This window comes from Quercus suber, unplaced genomic scaffold (assembly GCF_002906115.3).
Source record: "Quercus suber isolate HL8 unplaced genomic scaffold, Cork oak 2.0 scaffold_256, whole genome shotgun sequence".
NCBI classification, from domain to species: Eukaryota; Viridiplantae; Streptophyta; class Magnoliopsida; order Fagales; family Fagaceae; genus Quercus; species Quercus suber.
Genome location: NW_027069712.1, coordinates 868,832 through 881,816, shown reverse-complemented (window position 1 = coordinate 881,816; position 12,985 = coordinate 868,832). Strand labels below are relative to the sequence as shown.

At 36.2% G+C, this 12,985-nt stretch overlaps 1 protein-coding gene and 1 pseudogene across 2 annotated transcripts; one reads left to right on the top strand and one right to left on the bottom strand.

Moving 5' to 3' along the window:
* Positions 1–1,166: 1,166 nt before the first annotated feature.
* Positions 1,167–4,569, top strand: LOC112002219 (VQ motif-containing protein 31). 2 transcript variants are annotated; one of them, XM_024034374.2, is made up of 2 exons: positions 1,167–1,351; positions 3,791–4,569. In XM_024034374.2, exon 2 carries the CDS (start codon positions 3,839–3,841, stop codon positions 4,379–4,381), a length of 543 nt encoding a protein of 180 aa, XP_023890142.1. In that variant the 5' UTR covers positions 1,167–1,351; positions 3,791–3,838; the 3' UTR covers positions 4,382–4,569. The 2 variants fall into 2 exon arrangements, with proteins under 2 accessions (XP_023890142.1, XP_023890141.1); XM_024034373.2 differs by having other exon boundaries at positions 1,167–1,357.
* Positions 4,570–5,306: 737 nt separating this feature from the next.
* LOC112002157 (putative pentatricopeptide repeat-containing protein At5g08490) lies at positions 5,307–9,135 on the bottom strand (annotated as a pseudogene).
* Between the last annotated feature and the right edge of the window lie 3,850 nt (positions 9,136–12,985).

The window sequence follows — 12,985 nt, the reverse complement described above, 5'->3', positions numbered from 1 at the left end:
TTACAATCTGCCAGTGAAAAGTATGACAAAGTTGTTGCACAAAAGCTAGGAAGCCCTAGATTTTATCCACAGAGGCGTCACCTTCACATTTTCTTTACACGACACACTGGCAGGAAGAAAAAAATATTAAAGAGTTACGCAAGAAAGCACCAACGGGCAACCGCAAATGGGAGAGTAAATCAAGGAACCACCCCCCCGCCGCGCGGGGCGGTAAATTACAATACTGATTTGGATCATCAATGCCCGTCAGACCCCCCCTACTACTAAACTCCCACCATTAATTAATTGCCACATGTCTCTGCCGTTTATCCTTAAAAAATAATAATAATAATAATAATAATTTAATTACCATATGCCCAATTGATAACTAACACACAGTGCACAATGCACATTTGATCAAGAAAAGATTGCCAAATAATGCAGAAGTAGGAAAGAAAATTCAGGGTCCATCAATACCGTACCAGTGACATGGTGTCCTAAATTTTCTTTTTAATTTTTTTACTTTTTTAAGATCGTAGAGGAAAATTCTTAGTATTTTTAGAGCATGAAAAAATAGTACTCTCTCTTTTCATAAAGTTTGGCTCTAAATATATTTTGAGTTATCTTTTCCAACCTATTACGTGGCAAATTACAAGACTGTCTATGTGTATTATTAAAAAAAATCATATGAATCGATAAAAAAATTGTCTAAGTAAAAAATACACATGAATAATCTTTTCAATTACTATATAATTGATTGGAGTAAAATAGTCTCAAACATGTTTACACCCAAACTTTTTTCCTTTTTCTTTTAAGATTTTGAAATGAAATTTTCATTTGAGTTGGTTAAATACGTGACGTTTGGAAAAAGTTTGTAAAAAAATTTATATTAGTAATTTCTGAAAGAGGAGAACTTTGTGAAAGTAATTTTGTTTTTGCATAAGGTGTCAAACGGTTTGTAAGACTGAGTCCTAGGTAAGTTGTCAATAATAGCATTTCCCAGAGGGGTTACTGGTTGCGTAGTTACCTTACCTGCCCTGCAGTTATTTCGAAAGCAATAGTTTGTGGGCCCTTCCCCTTGCCATTTGTAACAAACAGGTGATGTGGCAAACCCAACGGTTGTAAAGGCTTTTGAGGTCACAGTTTCTTTGTCTTAATTGGAATGTTAGTGTGCGCCAGAAAACCTTAGCTTCCATTAAGTTCTAGTTCTGTTAACTCTCTCTTTCTCTTTCTCTTTCTCTTCCTCCCCTTTCTTTCTTGACTCTTCTCTCACTTATTGTTTCAATTTCTTTCTTCACTTTAATCTCCATGTGAATGCCACAAAAATTTTTACTTTGTTGCGAAGCTGCATAATCAACAGAGGGCTTCTGAGGTAAATGTATGAATAAATTTTCCTACTTCTTCTTCTTCTTCTTCTTCTTCTTCTTCTTCTTTTGTATTACATAAATTTGAATGATATTATATTGGTTATGTTGTTGCATTGAACACCAACAATTACATGCCCTTTAATATAAAATCGAGGACAATATAAACAAAATTGGATAGAGCCTTGACATGAATAACATATTAACATACTTTTAATTGAGATATAAACAACAGTGATAATATCTTGTGGTCTGTGATGTATCTCCCCTTGCTTTTGTTCTTGTGTATATTTCCTTGTGCTCCTTATTATTAATCCTGATTATGTGTTGTTTATAGATAGAAGTTTATTAGAACAAGATAGAAAGGAATGTGTATACAAGCATGAATAGTATATATAACCATATGTCAAAGCTTTGAAACACTGTGTTGGCAAATTTTGGTTTGTTGGGGCGTGGTGGGCAACGGTACTCCAGCTGAAAACCGAACTTCGAAGTTTGTTCTTTTAGCTACCTGTGAACTAACATTCAAACAACAAGATTTAATTCTAAGTTGGGCTGGCTTTAATTAGAAGAAGTAGATAACTTTATTTAGACAAAAAGTAGTGATATTTGATACCCAATATAAGATTTAACAGATAACTCAAAAAAATTCATGGTAGAACTCCATTGATAACTATGCATATAATGATGACACTCACGATGTATCAAGACATCTCCATTTTAAGGGATCCATTTTTATGGCTCAGATTATTACAAATGTAAATGACATTCACATCTTTACATGGTTAAATCCAAAAAGTAAAATCTTAATCATAAAATGAGTCATCTCAGCTGTCAAGGCCTTGATTAAAAAGTTTAAATAAAAGTGAGTTGAGTTTATCACATGCTATTCACCACTTTAGCAATATTGCTTTAAAGTTCCCAATTTAGCTTGGGGGAAGATAATTGGTAATTTGGTATAAATTTTTTCCTTTTCATGGTAATTAGGTAAATAATTATATGATTCTTTGCTTCTTCTCTTTTCCTTAAAAGGTAATTGCTGCCCAATTAGAAGAGAAAGGGCAAGGAAATGGTCAAGTTTGTCTCTGCCAAATTCAACATGGGCCAAGATTCCCTTTAACACATTTTACGGTGGACAGAGAAAGAGCGAGAGAGAGGCCCGTGGGTGTCCCACTCACAAAAAACAAAAAAAAAAACAAAAAACAAAAAAAAAACAAAGCAAGCCTAACGAAGCCTAACACTTTTGGAGCGGAAATCACAAGCATTTAACCATTTTTTTTTTTTTTTTGGAAATCCCAAGCATAATGCACTAAAAAAGCAACATAATTTTTTGGGTGGCTTTTTGACAGGTAAGGTCTAAAACATGCCAACCCTCATATAACCTACCAGTACTATTATCCCCATAATTCCTGTTTTAAAAAAAAAAAAGTTGGCTACGTAGAAAACATCAGCATAGTTCCATTTGACTTGAAGAGAATTTATCTTACTGTTAAAATTTTATTCTTAGATCTAATAGAGTATGGAGAGTAACATCATTTAAAATTTTAAATGATATGACACTAAATACACTTTATATTTATAATACTAAATATAATACTTAATATGAACTAGAAAATAAATCTATTTCAAATCCGAGTGATTTTGCTACATGTTAGGAATGGATGGATGTATTTTAACCCCCCCCCCAAAAAAAAAGGAATGGATGTCTGTCACACCTATTTTCGACTATTACAATTGTCTATGATGACCGCCAAACTCTTAGTTGCCTAAACACTGAAAGAACGAATCAAACAAAACCTTCTAACTAGTATGTCAATCTCTTTCTCTTGTTTGCATCCTCATTACTTGATTGGTGTATGTCAGTTAACACTAATATATAGCATGTTTGTGTAATTTAACCCTTCACTCCCAAGGGTGCAATAATCATGGTTAGGTTTTCTCACTGAAAACTTTTTCTTAGGGCTGCTCTTTTTAAAATATGACACGCATATGACTTCTAAACATGTCACAAGTTATTCTTTCTCAACTTATAGGTGAAGATGATCAAGTGTTAGTTTTTAGCTTCTATGATGAAGAAAATTCAGCCACGCCAAAGTCAATTGTGCATCATTAATCATAGTACCACAAATCTTTATTAATTGTTTCCCTTTCTTTCTTTCTTTTTTTTTTTAAATTTCTTTCTTTCTTTCTTTTCCCCTTCAAATCTTGGTGAAACACTTTTTTGCTCACATATATTAATGAGTTGGCATATCAACTGCTCTTGACTGGACTAAGTTAGGCAAGTAAAGTCATTAACAAACATACCAAAATAGATTTTGCTTTTGCAGTCTGATATCCACCAAGATGATGTATTGGCAATCAGCTTGAGATGTCAAATTCCTATCTACCTAAAAGGATGCCATCTGAATGAGAACACTAACCAGTTTATAAATGCGTCTGTATTGCAGGTCAGAGCCTGATTGAGATGAAAAGCTTGTCAAATGAAATAGACATTCATGGATAAGCTGGGAAGCCAGGGCACAGCCGGTTGTAAACCTTTAACCACATTCGTACAAACAGACACACATACTTTCCGAGAGGTTGTACAGCGCTTAACAGGCCCATCAGAAGGTAATACAGCACAAGAAGCAGCAGCAACAAAGGTTGTAGGTGTAAAAAGGCCAACACCCAAACTCCATGAGAGAAGGCAGTACTCTAGGCCCAAGCTTGAGATAGTTAAACCCCCTTGCCCATTTAAACCTGCTACATCAACTGCATCAACTGACCAGAAAAGCTTCTCCCCCACCAAATCAGGGAACTCTGGTTTTCTTCCAAGCCCTGTGACCCCTTCTACAATGTTCTCAAAGCTGACCATCCTGGAAGAGCAAAAGAATGAAGAATCAGCAATACCTGAATTGAATAGCCAAGAAGAAGAGAAAGCCATCAAAGAGAGGCGATTTTATTTGCATCCATCACCACGGTCCAGACCAGGATACACTGAACCAGAGTTGCTTACCTTGTTCCCTCTAACATCTCCAAAAACAGGAGAGATGCCATGATTTTGACAGTGAGCTGATCCTGTTAAGACCTTTTGTTTTTGCCGGCTTCAAACTACAGAACACCATTGTCACCAAATAGAGAGTACATCTTTGGAAAAGAAGAATAACTTTTTAAATACCTTGACTGTTCTTTTTTTTTCAATTTTTCTTTTCTTGGGTTCTCTTTTGGAAACTAGCCATCTTTTACACTTGCTTTATTTTTAATTTGACCCAAAATTATCTTAGGGCATAGATTTAAAAATAACAATGGGGTAAAAGTTTGGGACCTCCAAACCTCCAATGTAGATTTTGAGGAATTTTTAGGCTTTAGATTTATTGCACTAGATTAAATGCACATAAAAATACCTGCAGCCAGCCCCATGTTGTTGAATTACTTTGGATAGAGGCATGAACAGTAATCCATATCCTGAATTCAGATCTTTTTGTGGTGACTTCAAGCTTAGCAATCATTCACAAGTAATACATTCAGACCTTGCCAACACTTTCTATTCCGCATATTCCTAAGAGAGAAATAGAAAGCAGAAAAACAAATTGTAAAAAACTGAAAAGCCATGGATTTGGACTGCACTTAAAAGAAATGTGGGAGTGGTTAAAACTAAGAACAAAGTCAATTATATAACAAAAAGGTTGTTATTCTACAAATTTCGATATATCCTACAAAAAGGGTGTATTTACTAGGTGTGAGGACTGAGGATAATGCACTTGATTTAGGTGTGGAACCATGTTAGGTGAGCATGCATCATAACAAAAGAAATTATTTCATTATGCCTTTAACTTTGCAGTTCATTCATCTTATCTAACTTCCAACAAATGGAATGCCAAGAACCTACTTGGTATTCTGCATAAAGAAAGAAAATGAAATTTTGAACATAAAATAAGATTGAAACTCTTAGCAGCTGAAGATCATGAAAAACTTCAACCCCAATGCCTCTGAACTGCCAAGGTGTGCCACTAAGGGGATAAAATCCTGAGAACTTTCTATGAAATGATTTGACATCATCCATCCCATCCCATCCATAGGGATGCAGAGTGATCCCAGCTATTAAGCTGAAGAAGGCAGTCACACAAGGTCTCAAAAGCTGACCTGAAATTTGAAACTCACCTACAAAAGGTAAAAGGAGGAGAAGAGTTGGCAAGAAATTTAAAAATAGAAGTTCTATAGTTAGAAATGTAGCACTTACAAGTTACAACAGAAAACCATCCCCCGTAAATTTGATTAAAAAAAAATTGGAAATAACTAAACTAAGTTTGACTACAGTAGAAGAGTCGATCAGAATTTTCAATGGAGGGGAGTCACTTAAGTAAAATGATGCATCTGCACCTGAAAAAGCCACATGGGAATTCTGCCTCATGAAGCTACAGGATATAATGTCTGAGCTCATTTACAAAGTAATTCTGCCTGCATTTGCTTATGAGTTATGACACCAACCACAAATGCCATATCCAAACCCATGGGTAACCCAAAAATGAAGCCACTCCTTGATTTTTTTGATCCAATGTGATCAATTTAGTGTATATGACTTTGAGGATGAGAAGAGTCCCCGGATATAAAAGACGATTTTCCTCCTCTCCACTTCAATCCAGCTGCATCTTGCTGGCTTTTTCAGATCCGTAGTCCTCATAAGCTTTCTTACCTCCATGCCCCATCCCATCTAGCATCTGCTGCATAAATGATTGACATCACCACATAGTTCCCAATATTGTTAGCCTCAATTTCAAGGTGATCTGCCACAAAACAGAGCAAGGAGATCCACCACGTAGGCATACTGTTCCATTGTCGGATTTAACCCATGGACCTTTTTATTGAATTGAATATCTTTAACCCTTCATTTACTAGGTCAGAATGACAAGAAGCAGATAAAACAGCAATGACAATAACATAATCTGGCTTTACACAAAATTCAAGCATATTAGAGAAAATTATGAGTGTTTCCTCTCCAATACCATTCATGGCATACCCACTGACCATAGCTGCGAACATAACCAGATCCTTATGGGTGTTTCCTCTCCTATACCATTCATGACATACCCACTGACCATAGCTGTGAACATAACCAGATCCTTATGGGTGCTTAACTGAAAAATCTTATAATCACGCTGTCTAGCACCACATTTTTCATATACATCTAACAAAGCTTCCTTCAAGTGGACATCCTCAAAACCAGCTCTAACTGCATATACATGACATTGCTTCAGCAAGTGAGCTGAGGCCATTTGAACACATACCGGAAGTAAGCTCATGATTGTCACCGCACCAGGCTTCATTCCTCGATCTTGTAACTCCTGAAGCATATTGAGAGCTTGAACAGAAGAAAAATTTTCTGCATAAGCTCAAACCATTAGATTCCAGGTAGTGATATCTATGTTAGACACCCTGTCAAAAATCTTACATGCATCATCATGTAATCAACAAATGACATAACCTGAGATTATTGAGTTGCATGTGATCAAATTCCTTTTCTCTGACTAACTTTGGACAAATGCTTATTCTATGTTACCAAAATTGGCATATACATCAGGCAATGCGTTTCCAGCAGTAGGGTTCAACATCACCTTATAATAAACTAGCCCTAATTGAATAGCTATGTGTTAGCACAAAAATGAATTATTGTCAAGATAGTAATGGAGTTAGGTCTAATTCCTTCACTGGGCATCCAATTTAATAGGCCCAGAAATTATCATACTCACTCCCTACAAAGGCATCTACCATAGAATTCCAAGATTATCAATTCTTTCCCATAAATCATCAAAAATGTATGAAAATATGCTTTTATGCAGTTGTATTTTGCATAACAACTAAGGCATTGCCCACTGTTGTATCTTCACATGGGTAAGTGTGTCAAAAATATTATCATTAATCTCCCGCAGATTTTGTAATTGTGCACAAGCAGGAAGAATGCTAACAAAAGTTACAGGTCCAGGGCTTTCAACCACTCATCATGTAATGCATATCCTGCAATTATGGCATTCCATTAAATTGAATCTCTTGATATCATATTTCGGAACAATGACTCCACCTCATCCATCCATCCAACTCTTAAGTAAGCTCACTAAAGCGTTGAAGACAGAAACGTCTGCTAGCAATTCAGTCCGCTGCTGTACATAACAACGTATCTCTCTACCAAAGCAGTAGGGAACATTCTTATCTAAAGAAGCAAAAACAGGCAGAATATTTGCAATTGTTGCATAATTTGGTTCTGTTGGTCCTTTCAGCATCTTGAATGCATCAATAATGAACTTATTCTCAGCAAACCCTGTAATAATTGCATTCCACAAAACATCTTTGTGATTGATGCTAGTAAACACAGCATGTGCATCATTGCATGCTAGCCTGCATTATGCATACCATGATACCAGTGCATTCTCAATAAGGGTATCTGTTTCCCATCCAGATTTAATCACATAAGAGTGCTCTTTCCTGCATCCATATTTACTTATTTAGCAAGCAAGCACACGCAGGTAGAGTGGTCACAATAGTTATTGGGTTAGGTTTCGCCTCGCCACCTATGTTGATTGCATAAAACAACCTCAACATCACATATTTGGTAACTAGAAAATCCATACACGACAATGTTTTAAGTGACCCATCTATGCGTTCTAGTTAGTTTAAATAGTAAAATCTCTAATAGTTGTATAAGAGGTTTAGAGTTCAATCTCCACCTACACCAAAAACTGATTGGTGTCTTAATCTGATGATAAAGAGCTACTGTCATAAGTTAAAACTTTCTCAAAAAAAAAAAAAAAAGTGACCCATCTGACCAAACAGTTTTCGGCAATTATCAGGCTCACCACATTTGGCATACATGTTAAGTAGAGCTTCAGATACGTAGTGGTAATAAAGATGACCCTCTTCACAATATGACCATGGAGAGCCTTCCCCAATTTGATAGCTGAGAGGGCAGGCAACACAGGGTTTAAGAATAGCCGCCAAGACTTGGTTATCAGGTCTGAAGCCTGATTTACACTTTGAAAGAAAAGGGACAAAGCTTTATTGTGCATGGCTTCTACCCAACAGCTCCTGATTATGGTGCTCCATGTTCTAAAATCCAGGTGAATCATATCCTCATACAGTTTCAAATCAGCCTTTGGGAACAAAACAACGGTATTGTTCAAAAACTAAATCCCGCCACCATCATTCAGGAAAACACTAACAACCATTTCCTCAAACACCTTATTTGCATATTAAAAATACGCATCGAGGTGCAGAAAGTTAAATATTTCAGGCCCAAATATTTTTACTGATGAGAGAGAGGCAATTTAACTAAAAAAAACAAAAACGCGTTCGCGTAAGATTAATATTTCTGTCTGGGCTCTAACTTTGCTTCTTGTAAGAGAGTGTTCAATAGCATTGAACCGGAGGAAAACTGGAAAGAGCTAACCGAAATGCTCTCATTGATTTTTCTCGGTTTTTTTTTTCTTTTCTTTTTTTTTTCTTTTTTTTTCTTTTTTTTTCCCTTTACGGAGCGGCTTCGAATATAAGAGATTGAGATCCTGTACAATAGCTTTAATATCAGCCGTATATAAAATTCAATGATCAAAAAATCGGCACGTCATATGTCCAAGCTGGCGATTTGCGTGCTTCAATTTCTCCTATTTCTATTCTCTTTTCACTTCAGCTTCCCCAAATTTTAATTTCAAAGAAACTCCCTCTATTGGAGACTGGAGACCCATGACCGAATCTTCATGGTTTCAGCTAGTCCCACACTATCACCACCACCTCTAGGGCTTCCTGTTGTAGTCTTCTCCCCTCTCATTGGTTTCTCGTAGCTCTCTTTTTTCTCGTTGAACCCACACCATGGCAGTTAGCGGTACTTATTACCAGTGTCACCTCCACTAGTGGCCACCGAGTCTCCCCTCTCTTCTCAAATGTCTTTTTTCTTTATTTTCTTTTTGTTTCAATTTTAATTATTTTGATGACTAGAGTTGTGTAATTTTGCTTGGGTTTGAAAAATGGGTGTTTTGGGTATGGCTAATTGATTTGGATTTTTGGGTCTTAAATGAATGGCAGTTGGATGGCCATTTATAGACTTGGGGGTTGATGTCAAAATGGGTTTTGATACGAGCATGTATTTTATTGTGTAAATACTAAATACCTGTCATTGTGGTTGATGTCAAAATGGGTTTTGATATGAGCATGTGTTTTATTGTGTAAATCCTAAATACATGTCATTGTGTGCGTGAGTGATCGAGTGTAAGTGAAATTTGTGTTTATGCTTAAATTAGTGTAAACAGATGGAGTAGACTACTGGCTTTAAAATCTAGGTATGTAAAGGGTTAGTTCTATGTAATAACCTTCTTGTTGTTGTTTTTATTCCTTTGCTTTGATCTTTGTTATTATCTTGCTTCTTTGTTGTTTTTATTGTTGTTGCATTTGGGCCTTCTGTTTTTTGTACCTCTTGGGCAATTTTAGGAGGTTTTTCCTCTTTGACATTAGCTAGAAATTCTGTTGCTTGGTCATGAGGTATTCCAAAAGTATTTTTCTTTTTTGTCCTTCTAATTTTACTTAAGTACATGTCCTTTTTCCTTAAATTTGGATTGTGATAAGCCAAAAATGTATTGATCCCTTTGGTAAATTAATTAATTAATTATCCAAGTTAATTAATTAAGTCAATTTAATATGCAATAGCGTGGTAGTACAAACAAATCACCAACTAAGTTAAATGTAGCGGAAAATAAGTTTGACATAGGTGATTTGTGTACGAATTGGGAAAACTACCGAGGCAAAACCTCACCTGGTGAATTTAAAGTAACCACTCCCGAAAATCCACTATTATCAATCACAAGCAATTACAAGTAAAAAGAATCCTAATACCCAATACCAACCTACAGTTGAACCCTTACCTTAATACCCAATTAGACTTGTATTGTAGGGGCAATCTCTTTGTTCAATGCATGAATCCCAGTACGTGACTATCCAATGATGCACAGATCCCAATATGTGACTAACACACCAACTTGAAGAAGATGTTGGCTATAAAGTTCTTCAGTTCATCCAACAATGAAAATCAGGAAGCTCCTTAGTCACAAAACCCTTAGAGTAAAGACGCAGTAGCTTCTATAGAGAATATGATGAATTAGAGCAATTTCTGTCTCCGGTCATAATATGCATGTATTATCACTTTGCATCATCTTGCATCCTTATGCATGCTTGTGACAGTTCTTAAAATAATCCTTATATATGTCTAAGATTGTGAGAAAAGAAACCATATACAAATAGTTAAGGATATTCGTGTAATCAGATCTGGAAAACCTGATTCGTAATTCTCAATAGACACAGTTTGTGTCAAGCTTCAACAGTAATTCTCAATAGAAATGATTCTATTGAGACTTCTGTCAAGGTTTAATGAGCAGCACATTCTTCACTTGTTTCTTGGTCAAATTTGCACGACTTCAATACTAAACTTGAACGCTTATTTTTTGAAGTACTAAACACATCTTAGATCTACTTAATTACAAGTAAAGTACGTTTTGTCAAAGGATTAGCTAATTACATCAAATAAGTCCCTAACAATCTCTCCCTTTGGCAATCAATGACAAAACCACAATATACAAATGAATAATGAGAGAAGTCTTAAATCACTAAATTCATAACCACTTGTTGAATTACAAAATAAATCTAACCCTAACACAAACTCTTGAAAAAATTTGTAAGAAGAGAGTTCATAGCATGGTAGACTTTCACAACCTGTCTTTCTGAAACACTTAAACAAAACATATCAAGACATCATGTGTGAAACAGAAATAAAGATTGCATACATAAAGAAACATGTGTATAAAGAAAGAAAAGAAATAACACATGGAGAGATAGGTGAAGAAAAACATACATCATCATATATATATGAAAATAAAGTACAATGTATGTCAATAAATGGTCATAAGACAAGTATATGAGAGACTAATGTAAAAAGAAAGAAAAGAAAAATACATGTAAACCTCACTACATCCCTCAAGATCTATAAACACTCCCTTTGACATAAAATGTCCTATACTAACTCTCCCCCCAAGTACAAGACTACTTTCAACGCAAAACTACTCTCCCTTTTTGTCACGAATGACAAAGGGTAAGTCACTAAGAGATTATCATCTCATCATCACTAGAAAAGCTAGCATCATCATCCTCATCATCACCAGCATCATCATCCTCATCAACCGAAGCCTCTGGAGAAGGAGATGGAGAGGGAGCAAAACCACTAAGGTGAGCCTGTCGACGTGCTATACGACCTACACAGGTGTTCACCTGACACATCTCATCAATGAGAGAGTTAAGGCGAGCATCCATGCGCTAAAGCTGTGCCATGATGGCCTCGAGGGTCACACCACTAGTTATAAAGGTAGAAGGAGCTGAGGAAGAAGGAACAGCAGAAGCTGCAGGATTGGTTGTCCCCACCCATGGCCGCTTCGATCGAAACTGGGCCTTGCTCCATCGAACAGAATCGGCACTGATAGCACCCATAATGGTGAAGTAAAGAGAATATTAATAGGAATGGAGAAGTTGCAAAAGATTCGTGAGATAGCCGAAGGAAAGATAAGCTTATCATAGGTTGCCGTATCCTAATACACATTGAGGACAGATATGATAAAGTAAGAAAGGAAGTCAATAGAGAGGTCTTCAAGAAGAGACAAAAGAAAATGAGCACAAGGCTCTGTGATAGAGTTATAAGGAGACGATGAAGTAAGAGTAAATGTTATCACCATATTAAGGAACCTCATACCTTTTACAAAGCTTCCCACCTCATATGGAAGGTGTCTTACAAATGTGAGATAGAAGCTCGTCTTTAGACATTGTCCAAAGACGCTCACAACCGAGATAGTCAGGATACGCTACTCATGGAACATGTAGTACCTCGGATATATGATTCGAGGTAACTATAATACTTGTACCTCAAAATGTAGTGGCAAACCGAGGTACAGAGGTATCGATACCATGTATATTGGAGTAAAACTCCTATATAATCACGATGGGACACTTCAAGGGACTCTCAAGTAGAGATTCCCAGCCCCGAGTCTGAATGACGGTAGGGAGAGGAGTGTCGGAAAAATTCAACAGAATAACATGATGCTCCGAATGAACGTCACGTTTTTTTTGTGGTTGTTGATAGGTTTTTTAAGATGGCACATTTCATATCTTGTCATAAAACTGATGATACAACCCACATCACTGATTTGTTCTTTAGAAAGGTAGTACAGCTCCATGGTGTTCCTAGGAGTATTGTGTCTAATCTTGATATTAATTTCCTTAGCTATTTTTGGAAAGTCTTGTGGGGAAAGTTGGGAACTGAACTATTGTTTTCGACTACTTGTCACCCCAAACGGATGGACAAACTGAGGTAGTAAATAGAACTTTATCTACTTTGTTGCATACTATAATTCAGGAGAACTTGAAAAATTGAGAGGATTGTTTGCCATTCATTGAGTTTGCATATAACCGGAGTGTTCATTCTACTACAAATTTTTCACCATTTGAGATTGTTTATGGTTTTAATCCACTAAAACCTTTGGATTTGTTGCCTTTACTAGTTAATGAAATGACAAGTTTGGATGGTCAAAAGAAGGCTGAGATGGTAAAGAAATTCCATGAAAGTGTACGGCAACATATAGAAAAGA

Coding starts and splice junctions, on each gene's coding strand:
- LOC112002219 (XM_024034374.2), top strand. CDS start 3,839: ATGGATAAGCTGGGAAGCCAGGGCACAGCCGGTTGTAAACCTTTAACC.